Here is a 22,450-nt window from a genome sequence, read left to right on the forward strand (position 1 = left end):
CACAAAGATTGACAGTTGTTTATAAAATTTGGTCATGTCATAAGCATCCGAAACTCCAACTGCTTAAAAAGGTCAGCCTTGCATGCTGGCAACTGAATTTGAAAAAACAAAATATGTGCATCAAAACGTATATTTTTCTCTCTTTCTTCATTGAAGAAAGAGAGGAGAATTAAATTGTATTGTTTGAACAGTCAAAGTGTGGATTCTGTGCACGAGAGATTCATAGCAGTTTTGCACTGGCCATTGGCAACATATGTCGAGTCAGTTAATATGTTCCACCAGTGTTAAAATGTAAAATGAATAATTCTACTTTTTTTTTATAAAAAAAGATGCCTTATTTGCTTATTCAATACAGCGTGCAATTTCAACAAGCAGTTCCTGCCATTTACTGCCAACGATAGAAATGCTACTCGTAATGACACAAAAAAAACTTGACGAACAGACCTGCCAACCACCTTGATATAAGGGATGTGCCTATCATTTGATTGTGTCTAACACCCAGGGAACTGGTTGCCGTACCAAGATGTAACAACTGTTTCAGAAACGTCTGAACAACACGGACAAACCAAGTAACTTTCCCTGGCAAATGATGGGATCACAATATTTTTTTTTTTTTTTTTTTTTTTTTTTTTTTACATTTAGACCAAATCAGCAAACAGATAAGCAGGTAGAAAGGGTAATTGGGAAGCAAAGATGACACAATTTCAACGAGGAAAATTTTGCTAATTTCAGGAATCCTGTGAAAGCAATTGGGATCAGCTTAATGCAGAAGATGGGACGATGACATGCATTTGACTATTGAACTATAAACTCTCGAATACAAAACAGTTCCATTTTTACTAAGGCCTGCACACATGCATGAATGGATCAAAGGAGATTATCCAATTGAAAAATAATTCATCTGAAGTTGAGTGCATATATATCCTTTTCCTGTCTTTCATCTGAAGATAATTAACCAGGATATATTATTATTTTTATTTTTGTGAACTTTAGAGACAGAGAAGATTCTAGCTGAGCAGGGGCAGACATGGCCTAACATTTAGGCTGAACAAACATTAAGTCGATGAGCAGAGATGGAGATTGTTTTTATTAGAACTCTACATTTTTTGTGCCACTAACCAAATGAGGGGATTTATTTTCCACTAACACTTTTCAATATTACAAAATAGAAACTACGTCTCCTACAAGGAATTATGAAATTATGAATAATAAAAGATATTAATAACAAATAAATGAATAATAAAAGATATTAATAACTTCATGGCGATGAAAGCGCTTTTCTTCCAGCTTGTCAAACGTATTATCAGAACTACACACCAGAATCAAACATCTGATTCACAGCAACACATATCCACAAAGAAAACAACCATGAACATTAATAAGACAGTTAATGCAACAGAATGTGTTCAGTGGTGACAACCAGCCATATTACTAAGCTTTTAACTAGCAATACACATGAAAAAATTGAAATAGCTTGAAATATTTCAATATTGGTATGCATAGAAAGAGCTTGATGAGCTAAGAAAGAATCTTTTTAAATTTTTAAAATCTGATTAAAATTAAGTTATGGCTATTTTTGTGCCTCACACGTTTGGATATTTTCCCCTCTTTAAGACCATATGCGTTTCGTCACATTTTTTACACTACTTTTTCAGTAAAAATGTCATATCTTTGTTAAAACACAAGACTAAGAAATGAAATTTACTGTATAAGTGTATTTTTGTACAAGGAATCAGAATATGCAACTGAAAATCTCCCAAAGTTTATGGTTTCCAAATAATCTGCAGTAAATGTGCATAAATATGCAGCAATTCCTTAAAAATGCCATGTATCCATAAACAGAAAAGAAGTTGGAGAACTCAAAGTTGAATTGTAATGTGCTTTATGTACAAAAAACTTAAATCTAAACATAAGACCATTTAAAAATGAATATATTGCAATATTTCTTTGGTATTATTGTAGATTAACACCTTCTGTTTAACCCCACTCAACTCCTGACCACCCCTCCAAAATGTGATTCTACCTTTTTAGGAAATTATGTATAAAATGTCATGAAAAACTTTAATGAAAGATAAACAAATTATTTTAGAATTGAATGTAAAATAATTTCCTATTACAGATCATTCTAGCATTTTAGGGCAGTTAACTGTTTTTTTTCTATGGGAAAATATGCATGCTTTTTTTTTTTTTTTAAAGATGATTATGTGTAGTTTTAAGAGGGTTTCTATGCAATGAGAATATGGGGAGGGTTGCCATTCGGACTTTGAATTAATTGTAGGGCTAAGGAAAATTATGTGTGAACATACTGAAAACTTGACAGAGACAAAGCTAACAAAAACAATATTAGAGGGGGGAGCGGTTAGTTTCACAAAAATTTAATGTAAAATAATTCACCATTTCCTGGCCATTCTAGCATTTTAGGACAGTTAACCAATTTACTTTTATGTGTATTTTTCTTTAAGGAAGGATCTATTTTTTGTTTGTTTGTTTTAGATGCTTGTATGTGGCTTACAGAGGTATTTTGTTGGGGGGGGGGGGCTTGCCACTCGAACTTAGTGTTATTGTTAGGGTTAAAGAGTGTTTTAGGAGGAGACTTGCCACACATAATTTGGATTAGAGGTGAAGTTAAGAGAGCTTTTTTTCAAAGAGAGCGTTCATCACTCATATTTACTGTTAGCGGTTCATAATTATTGGCTTTATATTATATATTTAGTTTTAATTTAATAAGAAACTGCGTTGCGAAATTTCAAAGAAAATTCCATAAATTTATTGATTTCTATTTTCGAGGTTGAAGGTGTTAATTCCATAGGCCGTTTATACTACGCTGGAGCCGGTTGTAAAAATATCTTTCGCTTAATAAGTAGAACAAAAGATTAACGAAATAAAAAGCTTCCTAATTGTAGTTTGATGTGTTTTCTAACTGCTTTTAAAATTTCAAGAATATTGATATAGATTTTGAGGGTTTGTATTACTATACACATAGATTCGAAAAAGTTGTCAAAAAAACAAATATATAACAAATAAATGTTATCAAAAGCAAGTTACTTTTCTACCTAACTGGATAATTTTTGAGTGTTTTTATTTAATGTAACATGTTTATTCAGCTTGAAAACAGTGTTTACCGATGTTTTGGAAAATTTTAAATGGCACCCGACTCTCTTGAAACGGTAAGTTTGGGGGAAAGAGTTAAAAATAAAAAAGTAGACAAAATACTGCTAGAAACTCGCTCAATATATGTTACCGTGACATAGGCTGACATATATTCGGTGAGTTTTTAACAGTATTTTGTATAGTTTTTTTTTTTTTAATTTTTAACTCCTTTTCTCAAACTTACTGTGCCAAAGAGAGTTGGGCCGGGCGCCATTTTTAATTTTCCAATACATCGGTAAACACTGTACGTTTTTCGAGCTGAATAAACATGTTACATTAGATAAAAACACTAGAAAATTATCCAGTTAGGTAGAAAAGTAACTTATCTTGCCTTTGATAACATTTATTTGTTATATATTTGTTTTTTGACAACTTTTTCGAATCTATGTATAAACGAGATTTTGATACTTATTTTGATTTTGAAAAAAAAACATTTGTGGCTGTTCGCAGTAAAACATTGTTTTAATTCGCTGTTCAAAACTAATTTAAAGAATAAAAGTGCATGCAAGCTATATATCTACAAAAGTTTATTTTGTTTTTTTTAACCATGTTTTTAAATTTGACGAAAAATGTGAGAAATTGCAACAGATTCATAATGCTGAATTGGTTGGGATTGTTGTTATTATACATTCTGAAAACCGAATAGTTCTAAACTAATGTTATTCTGATAACAAAATAGCTCTAATTAAACATAAGAACATTTATATTCATATTTTCATGTTTTTCTTAATTCGTTCTTGAATAAAAATTAAAGAACGCGTGTTTGTTTATATACTGTGCTATCACTGATTCTACAGGCTGGAGCTGCTGCTGCTGCTGCTTCTAGTAATACTAACTTCATTTGACCAAATTCGAGAAATAGAAACAATTTTTTTTTTTTCGGGTAGGTCCTTTTAAATTATCAATTACCGCGGTCCTACTCAACATAAAATAATACTTTTAATTGATAACGATAGTAAAAAGATTGATTTACTTACTACTGGGTGTCCGAAGAATTTTTTTTTCAAAATGTTCGATACTCGGCATATTAAAGTCTTATTTTTAACACAACAAAAAAAGAAATGGTCAAAAATATTTCGGACACTTGACAGTATTAAGATTAACACCTCTTATTGATTCCCAAATTTCATGACGAAATTCTTCATACAATCACGGTACGGACCTTTAGAAAACAGGGGGGGTCATTACAAAACCTTACCGAAAACGCCATTTTATGACGTTCACATTTTTATCACTTTATTTGCTTAAAACTCTTAAAATATATAATGTACATTCATATTTATTAATTCATTTGAAAGTATATTAATTTCCGAACAAAACAGTAGTAATTTGAAGACTTGAAGTGCTTTGGTTTAAAAAATATGACTATTTTAGTAGAACTACCTTGAAATCTGTGATTATCCAAAGCGTTTTTTCGTCCGTGTGTATTACTATATTAACTGTGCAAATGAAGAAAGGGACTGGAGTATTGTTGCCACATCTGGAGAGGAGCTGCAAAGAGCACTCTCTCCTGCCTTAACAAGGTACAAAACCGGCTTCAAAATCTAGTGTGTGATGCCCTTTTCTCCTCCTTACACTCCTTTTCTCACAGAAGAAACATTGAGAGTCTATCTTTGCTCTATCATTATTTCTGTAGCAGATGCTCGACTGAGCTCCAATATATAACCCCTTCTGCAAAATATTAACAAATACTCGTTTAGCTAAACCAATGCCAACAATATCGTCTACTCTTTGTCTTGAGTATAACTTTCATTTCATCAATTAAAAACAATTCAAAACTCCTTTCAAATTGTACAAATTGAATTTAACTCGCAAATACTATTTACAAAATACAGTGATAACAGATGCATGACTAACTTAAGGTTTTGATTGTTTCTTGATACTCAAATTATTGTTGAGCATATTAAGCCTACCTCCCCACAAGGGCTGTATGGAGCATGAGATATGTAGTTTAATATAGGGTATAGCCAGTTTCTAAACACCCATGGCCAATAACAACTTGCTGGTCCAATCCATTGATTTGTAAATGCCAACATGGGGTGCCTCAGGCGCTAAAATTATCCTACCTCCTTTCAAAACAGGAAATTCCTGGGAAGATAGCTAAGTGAATGAACAAATCTAATCATTGCCTGATGACAGAAGAAATTCTATCATTTTTTTAATGGGACTTAACCAGAATACAGACAGTATTATTTTGTAGATAGGATTTTCAAGTCAAATTCAATTTTTCAGGTAGTTTTGGTTTATTATGTTGTTAGTAAAAGTATCAAATAGTTACAAAATGCCCCTTTCCCCATGCTAAGACTGGCTTTCTAAATAAAGATGTTATTAGTGAAGCACAGTCCGTATTCTGCACGGATACCGTTTAATGTTTTGATTTGATATTTTTTATCAAGCAAAGAGTGGATATAACGTCTTTAAATAAAATAACATGCAATGAAAGGATTTTTTTTTTTTGGTCTTTTACGCTGTCTTCATATTTTTCAACATCATCTTTTGAACTACATAAAACTTATAGACAATTTCTTACGGGATATTTACGGGACCGGTTTTTATATATAATCTTCATTTTTTCTCATATAGCAGGCAACCAGAGTTATCCCGGAAAATCAATTCTAGCAAAAATTTACTTTCACCATGACTAATGTTTGTTCAAAATTTCAAAAAATTCAAGGAGTAGTTATTGAGAAAAGTGCAAACAAACAAACATGAGTGAATTATGAGGTTCAATCCTATCGGGGGACCAATAATTTTCTTTATAAAAATACAACTACATGATCAATTTACATGATTTATGGAATACGATATTTTCTTTCTGTCACTTCATATAGATTTTTCTTAATTTTTTTTAGGGGAATTCTGTACAAGGACCTACGATATTTCTTTTGTGGAGGTGTTTCTGAAGTGCGGAATTATTTTATATTATTCAGAATGTGTTTTGTAAACAATTTTCATTTAGGATGTTTAAGATATTATCTCAATCATTCATGTTGAATTATGAAGAAATCAAAGAAATGAAGCATACAAACCATTCAGGACCAAACTTCATTGTTTCTGCCATTTTTCTTGCTCCTGAAATACAAAAAGAAATTCTATTGATCAAACAATTTCTAGCAGATTTTCATTGTGAAGCAGAATCAAAAATAAAAGAAAAATCAATTTTTAAAATGCATCCATTTAATCAGTTATTTCAAACTAGCAGGGGGGATCTTTGCTTGGGCGTAAAATATGCTTAAATATAATATTTTAATTTGTCCAGATTTCGTATATATAATTATAGAGTCGTGATTTCAAAAGTAAAAGAAAAAGTATTTAGAATCGAAATCGAAACTATAGCATTCAAAGCTGGTGACGTTTCCACTGTATCAACATGACACGCATATAAACAGATTTAAAATTTAAAATAAACTAAAATGAATGTAGAAAATGTTTAACGATTTTTTCAATTTTAACTCATTTTTGATCATTTAAAAACAATTTTAACCGGCTAAAGACCCATAAAAAAAAAAAACAGCCCGTAAAAATTCCAATCATTTGAGGCTCCTAGCACTGCTCTGCGACTTTTAGTTTCGAGGAAGATAGACTTTGAAAATATGGAAACAGACAGACAGCCGTTTATATATTAGACTTAAATATAACAGACAAACCAAATGCAACACTGCCAGAGACTCTTAGAGAGGAGCTTGGTTGTATCTTAAATATAAAATGATAACTTAAAAAGGTGACTTTTAATAAAAATCTTTGGTTCTTGTTCAGAATTCTCCCTATAATAAAAAATAAAAAAAATATCTGAATGATGTACATACCCATAACAAACCAAAAATATATTCTAAAAATCATGTAACTTAATCAAGTACTTTTACTTTTACAAAGAAAATCTTTTTTAAGCGATTAATAGGAATTCATAGGCATAACAGCATAAATCTAGTAAGTATAAATTATTTTTGGGTTATTTCCCTTTGTTTTTTTAGACATTTTTCAAAATGACAATGAAAGAATCACTTCTCGGATACTCAAAATTTGATTTTCTTGAAAATAAAACTATTTGATCAATTTATGTGATTTTTGACATATGATACTTTTTTTACAGGTACACATATAAAAATTTTCTTTATTTTTGTTTTTCACTATAGGGGAAATTCTGAACAAGAACCAAATCTTAAATTTTCGATGTTGCGATAAAAAAAAAAAATTATCAGTGAAACGATCACAAATTCTCATCCACATAACATTAGGCTCATCTTTCTATGTATGCTATCGTTCACCAACACTTTTTCAAATGAAATTGTAATGCAAAGTATAAGTAATTTTTCACAGTTTAGCTTATGCTGTTTTTGTGTTGTATATATAACTCAACTAAAATAACCTTTCTTTGCCTATAGACAAGGATCAAAGTGTAATATTTGTTTTGTTTAAAGATAGTACAATAATATGAAATCCACATTTGTGCTGGATATCCATAAATGGAAATATTTTTAAGCACAGCAAAAATATACAACAGATTAAGGATAAAACTGTGGAATTTCCATGGGTTTTGCTAATCGCTTAATATTTTTATCCTTTTGTATTTTTTTGTTTTCGATTCACTTAATATCATTTTTATGTTTTCTCTTTAAGATTTATAAGCAACAAGATTACCTGTAATCCAGAGGCAGTATTAGTTGACTCAATATTTTCTCATTTTACTACAACACATTGTGTCAAGAGTGAAAAATTTTTTTTTTTTTTTTTTTTTTTTTTTAAAGAGCTTTAAAAAATATTTTTCACAGCTTTTTAAAGTTTGCCAAATTTATGGATTTTGTGTTGTATTCCATTTTCATATCTTTCAAAAATTACACTAAAATTCATATATGACAAACTATAAAAAATTGAAAAAGACTTTTTTGTCTAAGGATTTTTTTAAGTCAAATTATTTACAGTTAAACTTGAAATTTTAGATTTTGAAAATAGATTGAAGAATTTCATCTTAGAAAATTCTTACAAAGTTTTTTTTTTTTTTTTTTTTAATGCGACACATGTGATTTGTTTTACAAGTTGACAAATTTTGGCTTATTAGTGGTTAAAATCTTTCTTATATCTAAAATTACAGAAAAAAAAAAAAAAAAAAAAACACATTCCAGAGTTTGAAAAAATGCACCACAAGAAAGCCGGGGATTACATTAGCTGAAACATTATGAAAATAAAAAATCAACATTAGAATAATTCAAAAGATAGTGTTTTAATAGACTTCAATGAAACAAACATTGAAAAAAAAGGCATCCTAGAATAAGATACTAAACAAACATCAATTTTATTTGTACACTTGTATCTCATTGTGAGGATGTGTCTTGTATCATTCTATTAAAATCAAACAAAATGACATGATAAAATGGATCAATTTCAATTTGAAAAGTTTTGAAAAGAAATCAAAGAATTGTTAATGGGCTCTGTATGAATCTTTTGTAGGTCTTCTCTCAGTCTCGAGAAAATGGATACCCAACTTACTCTGTAAAGGTGAATGTAGAAGTCTATAGTGAAGCAAGAGTTGCACATCCCTCAACCTGATGAATCTAGTGGAAAGCAAAAAACAAGGTGACTAGAAACAACAATGTCTGAATAAACAGAGCAATACTGGCGCTCAGAGTTTTATTTCTTTTCCAAACTCAGAGTCTAGTCTGACCTACTATTTAAGTAAAAGGTGAAGGGAGCATGTATAGATTCATATCTTTTCCAAAGATATTGGTAAAAGCAATGCAGTAGCTTTAACAGAATTTGAACCTGGTATACTGAATTCACAGTCTGTAACAATTACATTACAACACAATTTTCATGTATTAATATTACAATATTTTTAATCAACAAGAATTTTTCAAAATTTATCTTGTTATTTATCAAACAGTTAAGTAGACAGTAGAATCAAGAAAAGTTATCGAGATGATAGCATCAATAGGCTGCAGAGTTGAAGTGGAGTTAAAGATTTGCTTTACCAATTCTACAGCGTTTTATCATTTATCAGTTTTGAAAAATTTGATTAAGGTCTTAAAAAAGCAATAATATATAAAATACTAGCATTGTTCAGCATTGAATGAAAAACTATGTCCTTTTTCACACAGGCAATAACGTTTTTTTTTTTTTTGTCAAATTCTTATTTTATTTCATTTTTTGGGTGGGGGTTCAAAGATGTACTCATCATTTTAGTAAACATAAAAACATTTAACATTTCCAGAAATCAATGAATGTTTACTCAGAAACTCTTAGTAACATTTTATAATTTTCAAGTTATAAATAAAGTAAAACATTTTTATGGATATCAAGCTCAAACACAAAGACCTAATGAAAATGTTTCACTGAAGCAGTTATTCAAATTCAAAATAATACACCTAAAAAACAGGCTGGTGGTTACAGTAGGTGAAATGCTATAAATAACAAACAAGCTTAGAATAATTGTCTGAAAGATTCAAATAATACAAGTTACTTTACAATAAGTAAAATATCAACTATTAAAAGATTAGTTTGATTTCTTTTTCAATAAGAAATGGAAATAGTTAACAACAGTTCACCCCCCCCCTTTTCACTGAAGGTAACTTTAATGAGCTGACCAACCAAATGATGTAAAATAGATTTAATCCCTGCACTTCTATTTGTTAGCTCAATTAATCAATATCTATGATTGAACGTCACACCCTCCAATTCCACTTGGATAAGCAATAAATATTTAACCGACTTGATTAATAAATAAATAAATAAAGTTTGCAGAAGAAAAAAACAAAAAAAAAAAAAGACAGGATTTAACAGTTCAACAATGCAAGCTATTTTTTAAACATAACATTAAAAAAATATTTGGAGAAATAGCAAAAGCCTCTGATGTTTTTTTTTGTTTTGTTTTTGTAAAATGAGAAAAATTAAAATTGTAGAGTTCTAGCAATTTAAAATATTTAAAAAATTAGTTTACTGGCAAATAGTTTCAGTTATAATTTTGAGCTAAAATAAAAACAGACCCAAAATATGAACCATATGGCACTTCTTGACAAAATATAATATACTTGTAGCCATCTGTTTTTGTGATTGTTTGGAGATGTAATTGAAAAATTAACCATTTAACAAGATTAAAACTTTGAATCAAATTTAATGTGACCCCCCCCCCTCCACCACTTTTTAAGAATTAAAATTTTTTTTCAAACATTTTATTGCCATGCAAAAATAAAAAAAATAGTTATATATTCCTACGGTTATAAGGCAATAGGTGTAACAGAGCAACAAAAGTTGCTTCAAACTCAAACATAACAGAAGGACCAAAATGAGGAGTCAAACTTGAGCTTAACAGACTAATGAAAAGAGATGCATGGATGTAAACAAATCTTGTAAAATACGTTCCTAAGAAATCCTGTTGTCTTTGTGTTCAAAAATTCAAAAGTAAACATCTTTTCACAAAAACTCATATGAATAGAAAAAGTTAACATGTACAAAATTAAAAAAAAAAAATTCCCTTTCTCTTAAAAAAGATAGTTTCCAAGATTTTTTTTTTTTTTTTTACATGGTAGTCACCACTTATCAAGGCCGGGAAGCCATTCGGAGATAGGAGTTATTGTGTGTACAGTAATCACTGGGACAATATCGTAGTAATCGTTAGTAATGGAGATCTGATAAAGTGTCTTACTTAAGGGGGCGGTTTATTAGGAATTTGTTTATGTTGGATTTGAAGACATCCAAGTTGTAGTCAGGTGGGAAACAGGCAAATGGAAGAGTTCCACAGGCATGCACTTCTAAGAAAGAAGTTTTGTTCATGGAATCTACGTTTTGATTTAGGCACAGATAAAGAGTGGGGAAAGTTATTGACAGTGGTTTCAGCTAGACAGGTGTTTTTCGTAAAAGATTGGAGTTCAGATGAGCACTTGCCATGGAAATAACAATAAAACAAAGACAGGCTTGCAATGTCTTTTCTGTGAGAGAGAGGTTGCAGGGAAGAGAAAAGGGCATCCCCCACTAAGCCACAAAATCTATTTTGTACTCTGTCAAGGTAGGATAAGCTGTTTTTAGCAGCTCCTGCCCAGATGTGGCAGCAGTATTCCATCTTTGGATGTACTTGGCTTTTATATAGATAGAGAATTGCATCAGTAGTGAGATATCTTCTGGATCGGTAGAAGGATCCTACCATTTTTCCAGCAACCTTGGCAATAGACTTGATGTACGTGTTCTATTTCAGATCAGGAGTAAAGGCCAATCGCAGAAGTTTGTCAAAACATGGAGCCTCCCCAAGACGAGAGCCATTCATTTCAATTGATGCCAGATGAGCATCAGAGCGTTGATGATGTAAAGATAGGAGCTTGGTTTTAGATGCATTAAAAGTAACCAGCCACCTCTTCCCCCAATGTACACACAGGATGGATAAGAAAGTTTCTTAATGCTAACTAAAAATCAATTGCATTAAGAAACGAAAACAATATTAGGCTTCTGAATTTTTTTAGATGAGGATTGGTTATTCATATTATTTGGATTCATCGGACTACTGTTCTCATCTTGAATGTTATAATCACGTTTCAGTCAATGTAACCTCTGACGTTCTTCAAATTTATCTTGTTAAACTCGTTGCAAACTTGTAGCTTAGAGGATAAAATGTTAAGTAAAATTCAGATTTGTAAGTTATACTTTTCTGGTGGTTGAAGATTCAATCCTAGGTGCAGCCGACACACAAAATACAGTTGCAAATTACTTATTACTCTACCCAATGATGGTTGACTGAACGAATAAGAGTATACTATCATGAAAGGGTTGCATTTAAAATTCCTTGCAGATTTCTGAGTTCAACAAGATACATTTGAAAAAGGCTGGAGGTTATATCAACCAAAATGTGAAAATAACACTCAAGATGAGAACAGTAGTCTGAAGATTCCAAATAATACAAAACTATATACTTTCAAATAAAATCACAAAGGGTGGAAGGAAAAAAATGAATCACATTTTATAAATAAATATTAGGAAGAAGAGAAAATGATTGAAGTTTTCTCAAAAAATTATAAAAACTGGAGTCCCTCTCCCATTGAAAATGAAAATCTCATAGGACTGGTGTGTTAAGCACCAAATGAAGAACACCTACCAATATTCTCAAGTAGTGAAATGAATCAAGTTAACTCCCTATTTATGGAAGATGGAGCTCCTTGTCACTCTTCTAGGGCGACAACATTGGTTGAGTCAAAATGGGATTAATAAACTTCCTTGGATATGAACCCAATTGAAAACCCTTGGGGTACATTAGACTGGAACCTTCACTAAAAGAAAAGGAAACCATCTTCTAAGCCTTAACTTTTAGCATTATTGTGTCGGACATGGCAAAAAATTCCTGAAGATAATATTCGTCAACTGATCAATGCCATGCCTAAAAGTATTAAAAATAGCAGAGGAGATGTCAACCAAGTATTAAGTACTAAATTTGTGACCATTTATTTTTGATTTTGTTCTATAAATTATGTTTATTGAAATAAACTGTTTCTATGGGTGTCTATTCTTTTCTGTTGTGTATATGTGTGTGTGTGTGTGTGTGTGTGTGTATATACATATATATATATATATATATAAAACAAGTCACTTGGATAAGTATGTTTTATTTATATCAAGGGGGATAACATTATGGAAGACTGTTCATGATTGACACCCACAAAAAGTAAATACATTTTAAAATGTTTTTAAATACAAAAATTAAAAAATAAGGATGTTTATAAGGAATTCAAGTTGATTTCATTGGTTTTGCTCAATCGCATACAACTATTTTTGGGTTATTTAATGCTGAATTTGAAAATGTTTTTATGCTTCCAGTTCTTTATATCTTAAAAAAATTTTATTCATGGAGCTTGGTTTGGTTGTTTTGTAGAAAAAAGATGCTGTTTTTGTTTTTGACTTTGCAGAATATAATTGAGTTTTGCAAAGGGAAAGGAGAACAATAACATTAATGTTAGATGCATTTTTGGTCAGGGAGCCAGTATCGCCAGTCAGCCTGATCTAGTAACACCTGATGGTCTAACTGGAATTACCACTCCGCATCAAAGTGGATTTGGGAGCAATGGTAACTAAGGGACAACTTCACATTCTCCACAGACCCCAAATGGGGGCCCCACTATTAGATGTCTTTAGAAAATGGAATTTGCTTTTCTCCTGATTATAAATTTGTGAACACAAAAGAAAGAATAACACCTCTTTTTAAGACAAACAACAAAAAGTTTTATTCAATATAAGTAGACCAGCCAGTTAGAAATAAACTGTTTCTTTGGTGAGGGCTGGTATACCAAAGCGCCCAGTAGGTCATTAGCTTTTACAGCAAGAATTGATGAGTTGGTGAATCCGGTGGACAGTGGCAGGCGAGAGAGAGAGAGAGCGTTCACTCTGCTGATTGACTGTAGTTCTCAAAAGGGGCTAAAGAACTTCCTTAGAGGACAGATGAGCCAATGCGCCTTACCAGCTGATTGGTCAGTGTGACCGAATCACTCAGTAGTTGAGTGGGGATCACTGATGCACAAGAGAAAATAAATCATTATTTTATTTGCTGTTCCATGTCTTTTAAGGTTGTGACTTTAATAGACATCCAGTGGTGAGGCCACACTTGGTACCAAGTCAGGGTTTGGAGCCAAGGTGCACAGGAGTCGTAATTGAATCTCAGCAAACGTGAGGATATTCAAAGGCTATAAACTTGGTAGAAAGGATTTCAATGTCACTTCATTTAAAACTCATTTCATCAAGCCTTAGACCGACCCACAAGAGAGAATATTAAAATTCAACCATCAATAAATTGTAGGATCGCTTTTAATACTTTGTACAAATTTAACAAAATTCGGAGAGCAAATTCTCAAACTAATACATTAAAAAACAGATTCTTGTTCTGCATTCTCCCTGTATATATAAAAAAAATTTTTAGCAAGTAATGTGAATTTGTAAGTATTACAAAATAAATCTCACAATTTGTATATAAAAAAAATTTTTTTTTAGCAAGTAATATGAATTTGTAGGCATTACAAAATAAATCTCACAAGTCTGAATTATTCCTTTTTTTTTTTTTTAGATTGTTTTCAAAATGATGGACAAGATATCTGCTCATCTGTTACTTAAAATTTTATTTCTCTATTTAAAATTAAAAAAAGCCTATTTGGACACTTTACATGATTTGGGGAATATATTTTCATTTCATCATAGGTAAGTACATCAGTTTTTTCTCTATTCTTGTTCTTTTAATATAGGGAAAATTCTGGACAAGAACCCAAAAACCTAATGAAAAAATATGAAGGTCAAAGGAATTTAATCTTTATAGTTTTCTATATTAACTTTTGGTTAAAAATCAAATTTTTAAAAATTTTAACAATCAACAAAAAGCAACATTCATGTTACATATTCTTATAAACTAAATTGCAACTATAAAGGAGAATATTTTAAATTCCAATTCAGCAAATGATTTAGCCACAAAAATTGTTATGATGTTAAAAATTGTTACACATTTTTTGAATAGTTGAAATTGTTTTTAGAACAATTCTATTATTTGGAAGAAATCTTTTTATCTCACATTTCATAAATATTTTAGATAAAATTGAAAGAATTGCTCTTTTCTAAATCAGCTGTTTTAAGTAAGTGACATATGAACAGGTTTAATCTTCTCAGTGTTCATCATTCAAGTGTCAATTTATCTGCCTCATTAACTCTAATAAATGGATTTTTTATTTAGTAAAAATGAGTGGCAATTCATTAGTCAAATTTTTTTTTAACTAAATCAAATTAACAATGGAAACGAAACAACCACAATGCGTTGAAGGGACATAATTTATTTTCCCCTATTTAAGTGACCGGTATAGCTTCATAATTAGTAGCTACATGTAAAGATCTTCTTTGTATACAATTTAATCCAATTATTTATTGACCTTTTTTTTCTAAGAAATTTTTGCTTTTATTTTTGTTCAAATTCAATGATTTTAATATTTTATTTGAGCAAGAGTAAGAATGATTACCCCACCTAACCCCCATCATTCAATTAAATCATTAAAGAAATATGATAGGAATTTAATTAGGGTAAATTTTTCATATCAGACCGCTCACTTCATATTTAATAAATAATAAAAACTTTCATAAGTTACGTTTTCAGATTTCAAATATACAAACATCAGTAATTTCTTTCCCATTATTTTCTTAGACTATATATAACAAACAGTTGCCTAAAATTCTTTGTTTTAACCTCATATTAAACATTACATAATATTTTTCACTTTCATTTGTAACACGCAAGTGTTTTGGTTTATGGACCACTTACGCAGTTGTTACTTGTATATAACAAAACTATCTTATAGAGGGACGCACTTTAATAGACTATTCTAATAGCTAATAGTACAAAAATTATATACAATCTTTTCAAACCTTTTTCTTAGTTATAAAACGAACGTTTCAATATTTATTTAAAAAAAATTTTATTTTTAAATTTTACTTATTCAAATCTAGAGCCAGTATTAGCACAAAATATTTGCTTATTGTTCAAATTGAAACACTGATTTTCAAAATAGAAAACTTACTTCCTTTACAATATTTTTAGTATATTCCTTCTAGTATTTGTGTATAGACAATTTTAACAATTTAGTTTATGAAAGAAAACTAAACAAAGAACGTGTGTATAAGAATTTCAAATGTTAATCTTGTCTGAAAAAAAATAAAAAAATTAAAAATGGAAATAAGTGTCTGAATTTTTTAGATGAGGATTGATAATTCATATTTACACTACTGTTCTCATCTTTAGTAACATTCACACGTTTTGGCTGATGTAATCTCCGATCTTCCTCAGGTATAGCTTGTATCTTATTTAACCCTGAAATCTGCACAGAATTTTAAAGAACCTTTTATTTAATCTACGGGGTTAGCATGCACTTGTTTCATTAGTCAGGTAGATATCCAAAGTAATTTGCAAGAACTTAGGATAGTGATTTACTTGGTAAAATTCAGTTGTACGTTATAATTTTCAAAGTGTGGTATCTGTTCTGATGCTCAACTTCACCTTTTCAGTGGAGGAGAGATCCTTCATAACTGAGAATTTTTATTTTTGTTTTGTAACTATTCTGTACTTTCACCTAATAATTTAATAAAAAAAATATAATTATATTGTACTAACATCATTTATAAATCTATTCGTAACATGGGGAGGGTGTTTTGTAACGATTCTGTACTTTCACCTAACAATGTAATGTAAAAGGATATTGTAAAACTTGAAAATAATATTACAAAAATGATGTAATTTTGTTTTATTTCATCAAAAATTGTTTTTGATTAATTTTAATTCAAACGGCTACACTCGAAACCACTTTATTTGAGCAAAAAAACAATTTTAAACGAGTTAAAACACACAAACCACTTATCCAGTTAAGTAAAAGAATAACTTATCTTGCCAATGATAATATTTATTGGGTTTGTTGTACAATCCACAGAGGTATGAAAAAAATGGTCAAAAAAACATAAATGTTACCAAAGGCAAGATAATTTATTCTTCTACCTACCACAAATTTTTAGTGTTGTAAATATTTATTCTGTTCGATAAACAAGTAACGTCAAGCGTTACATGAGAACAAGAAAAATGGCTACAATGTCTCTTGAAATCTTTGAAGTCTTGACAACAATTTAAAAATAAAAAATTATACATAATAGTGGTAGAAACCCACCCAATAATTGTCACAACAACTTGAAGCCGTTAAAATGAAACTTAATTATCCTAATTAGTTTAATGTGCCTGAAAACATAATTGTAATCTGTACAAAATTTCTTCTCGTTTGATATGCTATATAAGCCATATTTTGTTAATAATTTCTTTGAATTGTGTTGTGGTCATCATCTTTGATTTTTCACAGTGTAATGATGACAAATGATAATGTCCATCAGAATAATATTTGGTATGACGATAAAGCCTTACCTCCCATTTTTTTTAGCTGTTTTTATGATATTTCTAATCAAAGTCATTAAAATGAAACTTAATTATGCTAATTAGTCCGTAAATTACCAAGTTAGATGGTTGTAAAGACAACCAACTGAACCTTCATGGTGTTATATGTTCCAATTTCATCATAATATTTTAAAAAGATCTGAAGATACAGTTTTTTAAAGATGGGTTAGTCTGTAAATTGTGTAAATTTCCTACCATTTTCAGTCACAAGTTTATATGCATTTTACTATTAGAGTAAAATGTCCAGTGAAATCATGCATTTTTTGATACTTTGAATGGTCATAACTCCATTTCTAATGGACCGTTTTAAAAATAAAAACTAAAGATGATATTTCTTTGTTTTTATGCTATTTTCAATAAGGTTTCATTGGAGTTTATGGTGTGGTATTCTACTTCTACCCAGTCATAGCTGGCTGAACGAGAGCATGCTACCTCTGCATATTATATAAAAGAGTTCTGTGCAAATTCCAAAGTTTGACAAGATACACTAGAAGAAGGTTGGAAGCTACTTCAGCCAAAACGTATGAATAACACTGAAGATAAGAACAGTCGAACAATCATCCAAATACAAATTTGGTTCTTTTTTTTAGATCAGTAGTTCCAAGAATATTGCTTATTTTCGCAAATAAACCATCACACATAGCTTAAACCTATAAACTTTCATTCTAACCATAAACAATAAAAAAATAATCGTTAAATCTTCTGAAAAACAAAAAAGAAAACTAAGAACTTCTAATGAATTAAACCAACAGCAACATTTATCATATCAATCTGAATTTTGAAATCTTCAGAATATCAATTCAAAAGTAAATTCCTGATTCGAATGCAAGTAAAATAATATAGTTCATCAATCTCTCTAATCCTCTAGAGATACAATACAATTTCTCAACAGCAGACATTTTGTCTGATACACACAACACTGGTATAGCCTATTATCGAACATGCTAAGCAAGAAAAAGATACCGTACACATGAAGCATGTCCAACAGTTGGTAACCAATGTAGTGAAAGGGTTTCATGCTTATCTACAAAGACTAAATCTGTTCTCAATTGAACAAAGGATATGAGGACACATGATTCTGGTGTAGAATCCCCCATTCTCTATCTGTGCCTAAACATAAATGCAAATTTCATGAACAAAGATTTTTCCTAGAACTGCCCGCCTGTGGAAGTGTTCTAACTTGCTTTCCAGCTGACTACAATATAGTCGTCTTTAAGTCCAATGTAAACAAATTCTTGTTGAAGCATCACCTTAAATAATCATATTCTTGTTTTTGTCAACTCTTCATTAAGATTAAACTATCTCAAAAAGAAATTTTATTATAAAAGTAACTTAAATGTCATGACTCAAATTGAACAGTGTTGAAATTTTGAATTCTGTATCAATTTTGGTTGCAGAAATCTAAGTTAAACGTGTCTAATAAATTAATTTTTTTATTTATTTTTTTTTGTGTGTCTAATAAACTTTGGAACAATAACATTCATTTGGAAAAAATTTTACAGGATAGATTTTTGTTTTAAAAAATCAAACACTAATTGTAATGATGTTGCATTCCCAGGTAACACAATTCACCCTACTTACGGCTAATGGGTTAGGTGGGCTGTTTGACATAAGGTTTAAGAAATTCATTATTTTCTCCAAAGTCTGAAAGGTTTTATTGGCAATATGGTGGACAAAAAAGAAATTTCTCAGCAAAGTTGACATTGGCGACGATAAGTCTGCCTTGATATCTAGGAAGATATTGTCATTCAGCCACATGTTATATTTTATGTGTTGGATCACATGTAAGAATAAAACTGAAAGATGGAAAGGTATAACTGATGAGACAGTTTCTTTGGAAAAATGAGTTGGAGAGAGAGAAGCAAAGAAAAGGGAAAAAGAGAATTAAACAGCAAAATGAGTTGGAGAGAGAGAAAGAAAGATAAAGGGAAAAGAAAATTAAAGAGAAATATGATTTAAGATAGAAATAAAAATGATAAAGAAAGAAAAGAGTAATCTCCAAACGACAGGGGAGGAAATACTAATCTCAAAGAGATAGTGGTCGGAATTAGGGTTCACTAGAAGTAAAACATTCTGTTTGGAAATCAGGAAGGTTTTTCTTGCTAGCAACGAAGAGTATGCACCACTTTGGGCTTCTGCCTAAGGCCAAAACCCTTCTATAGAAGAGCTAAGTTGAAAAGCTCTTGCTCCTGACTAAAAAACTATCTGAACGAACCCAAGTTGAAAACATCCTGCATCATGAAGCCTTTTGGGATCTGAAGAATTAACTTTCCTTTGCACAAAGTGTACCCTGAATATTTTATTCTCGTTTATATATATATATATATATATAAAAAAAAAAAAATTTAAAAAATGGTCTCAGAGTTATTAAATTGCTTTGATTTGAAAACTCAGCTAATTACAGCGCTGATACCACAACCAGCCTACACTGCCCTGAGAAAAGTGATATACCAGTGACACCAGAGCATCTATGAAACAGAATTTAACATGACATCAAACCAATGAATGGCCAGTCGAAATGCAAAAGATATTGCCACACGGATTTAGGGTAATGCACATTTCATGTGGCCAGAGCATCAACAGGATAGTTTCAGTGACCAGTGAGAGTCTGGTCACCCTTGAAAGGTTCACCACTATACAAAGATAAAAGTGTAGCCACTAGGATTTATGGTTAGTGCACATTTTCTTGTCTGTGTGTAAGATGAGGACCCGACCAGGGTGGATTACTATAAAATAAAAATAAAAAAAATGAAATTTTTATAGATTTTGACATCGTTTTTGAAATATGTCTAAACCCAAAATATTTTTTAAAATCAGCTTCTTAGATGTCTACCATACTTTCTGACTAATTGCAAAATGAAAAAGTCTTATGCAATGAAATCGCATTAAAAGAGTTTTTGTTTTTGAATAAACTTGAAGTGATAAATAACAAACCCCAACCCTATTTACACCTTTGTACATTGTGCCCAGATTGGCAAATGAGAATAAATTAAGTAGGTAGACTTTACTAAAAATGATTGGCCAAATATGTTTACAAACTCGTTTGGTTTGTGATACAAAATTTTGTTGTATTTTTTTTTTCTTTTATTCGAAATTTTTTGTAGGTTTAGGCCATAATTGCCATATTTAACAAAATTACTTACTTAGCTATATTTTGATTAAAATGATCATCCGATGGGGTTGGAAGCTTTACTTGTCCTGATAAGAAAAAACATTTTGTTTTTTCAAAAACATAATTTTTCAGTGCCTCAAGTCCTATTTGAGTTTATAGACCCGAAATCATTAATTTGATCATATTTTGACTAAAACTGCCAATATTATGCTTCACCACTTGATGTCTTTTTTTTTTTTTTTTTCAATATTAATCCTGATAATACCTAAATACAAATATACTAGTCCCATATGGTAATTTTTTAATCTAGCAGAAAAATATTTAAAGAAATTTTCAATATTTTGTACATTTTCTGTCATACATTTTTTTTATGTGAAAGATTACCTTGGGCTTTGAACTCATTTTGATACAGGAAAATTTTCTTAAAATAAATTGAAACTTTTTTTTTTTTTTAATCAAATTAAAAAATTTGAAAAGAATTTTTTTAAGTGTTCATTTTTGCATATTTTCTATTTATCGCCAAATGATAATCAGTTTCATTACATTTACAAAAAAAAAAAAAAAAAAAAATCAACCAACTTTGAATAACTCAAAATTGAAGCATTTAATATTTTAACTTAGTTTTTAACTTTTGTGTTCTTCAGGTTTTGAAATTTAAGAAAACACACACTGCAAACATTAAATGAAAGTTCCATAAAAATAAATTTCTGCTCTGGGATCAATGTGTTTGGGTGATCTGCTAAATTTCAACTATAAAAAAAAAAAAAAAGAATATCATAGATCATATTGTTCAAAACAAGAACAATTTAATAATCAATGTTAACAAAGCATATGTCTGTTGTAAAAATCAAAATATTATAAGAACTAATTTGGATTTAAACAAAAAATAAAAATATTCAAACAACGTTTTTATGATGCTACTAGATAAGTTGAGATGGTGTGTGTGTGTGTGTGTATATACACATACACATATATAGTTCCAGGTATCCAAGAGTAAAAACCAATGAATATAATGAGGTTATTGGCAGTGCTCAATAAAAAGAACAAGATATTTTATTTACTTTTTAGTAAACAAATTACATTATGACGAGAACAGCTACAGTTAAAATATAACCTTGTCAGGTGACCTATACTTCTAGCTGCATTGGAAGTCAGACCTTAAACCCTGCAAGATTTAAGGTCTGACTTCTAGTGCAGCTGGAAGTATAGGTCACCTGATAAGGTTATATTTTGACCAAAACGATAGCTCTGTTATCGTCGCAACATAATGTAATTTGTTTATTAAAAAGTAAATTATATATATATATATATATATATATGCACACACATTAAAACTATGTAAATCTTGCTAGTTTCTTTGGTCGTCCCTGTGCATGCAGGGTGACATTGTTGGTGTGTGACATCATCCATTAAAACTAGTATGAATAACTGTGCACAATGGATGACATCATGAGAGAAAGAGAGGAGGGGGGTCATTTATGACATTTTGGCTAGAACCCCAGCTAGACCTTAGTATCTTAAACATATAATTTCTTTACTTTGGTTGATAAAACAGTAGCAGTCAGAAGTTATGGTTGTTACTGCTAATAGACATGTACTTTCCACAGCTTTTAGCAACTACCACTACTACTTTATGACATAACACTGCTTTTGGCAATTACCATACATCATTTGAGACATGACTAACTATTCCCCAACCATAACATATTGTAAAAGAGGATACAAAAAATGACTTTTCACCTCAGGTGTGAAACAAATGAGCAATTTCAATCAAAGTACGATAATGGTGAGACACAAATTAATTAAATTTTTTCAAACTTGATGGAAATAATTTTACATCAATTGTAGAAAGATGACTAATAGGCCTTGTGTTTGAAACATCTTAACTAGTTTGTTGAAAATCATTTTTTAAAAGTGTAAAAGTAATTTTGTCATAAAATTCATGGTTTCAATTACATTTTTAAAACAAGTATAAATAGCATATCCATTATAAACTATCTGTATCTATCCAATTGTCCTTTTACTTGCAGTTTTGTTTCACTTTATCCCCTTCCCCTTTTAACTAAATTATTTTCTTCTTTTAAATAAGATTGTAAAAAATTTAATTTCATTATGGTGCTATTTTATTAAATTAATTGAACCAAATTGTTATTAAAAGTTAAATGTTGCTAAAGTAATGTTTTATTGGATGTAACAAGATTGCAAAACTTCCAATCTTTTAATTTAACTTTTTAAAAATTTTTAAGCCAATTTAAATGGCT

General features: G+C 30.2%; 1 protein-coding gene across 12 annotated transcripts in view; it reads right to left on the bottom strand.

The window, feature by feature from the left end:
* LOC145300556 (uncharacterized) overlaps nt 1-22,450 on the bottom strand; it is a 205,718-nt gene that overhangs the window by 115,222 nt on the left and 68,046 nt on the right. For all 12 annotated transcript variants that reach the window (XM_080144495.1, XM_080144497.1, XM_080144493.1 and 9 more), the window contains exon 2: nt 6,180-6,222. In XM_080144495.1, coding sequence (XP_080000621.1) covers nt 6,180-6,211 — 32 coding nt within the window. In that variant the 5' untranslated portion in view covers nt 6,212-6,222. The remainder of the gene's footprint in view (nt 1-6,179; nt 6,223-22,450) is intronic.

This window comes from Euprymna scolopes, chromosome 2 (assembly GCF_053919585.1).
Source record: "Euprymna scolopes isolate OS-2025 chromosome 2, ASM5391958v1, whole genome shotgun sequence".
Classification (NCBI taxonomy): domain Eukaryota; kingdom Metazoa; phylum Mollusca; class Cephalopoda; order Sepiida; family Sepiolidae; genus Euprymna; species Euprymna scolopes.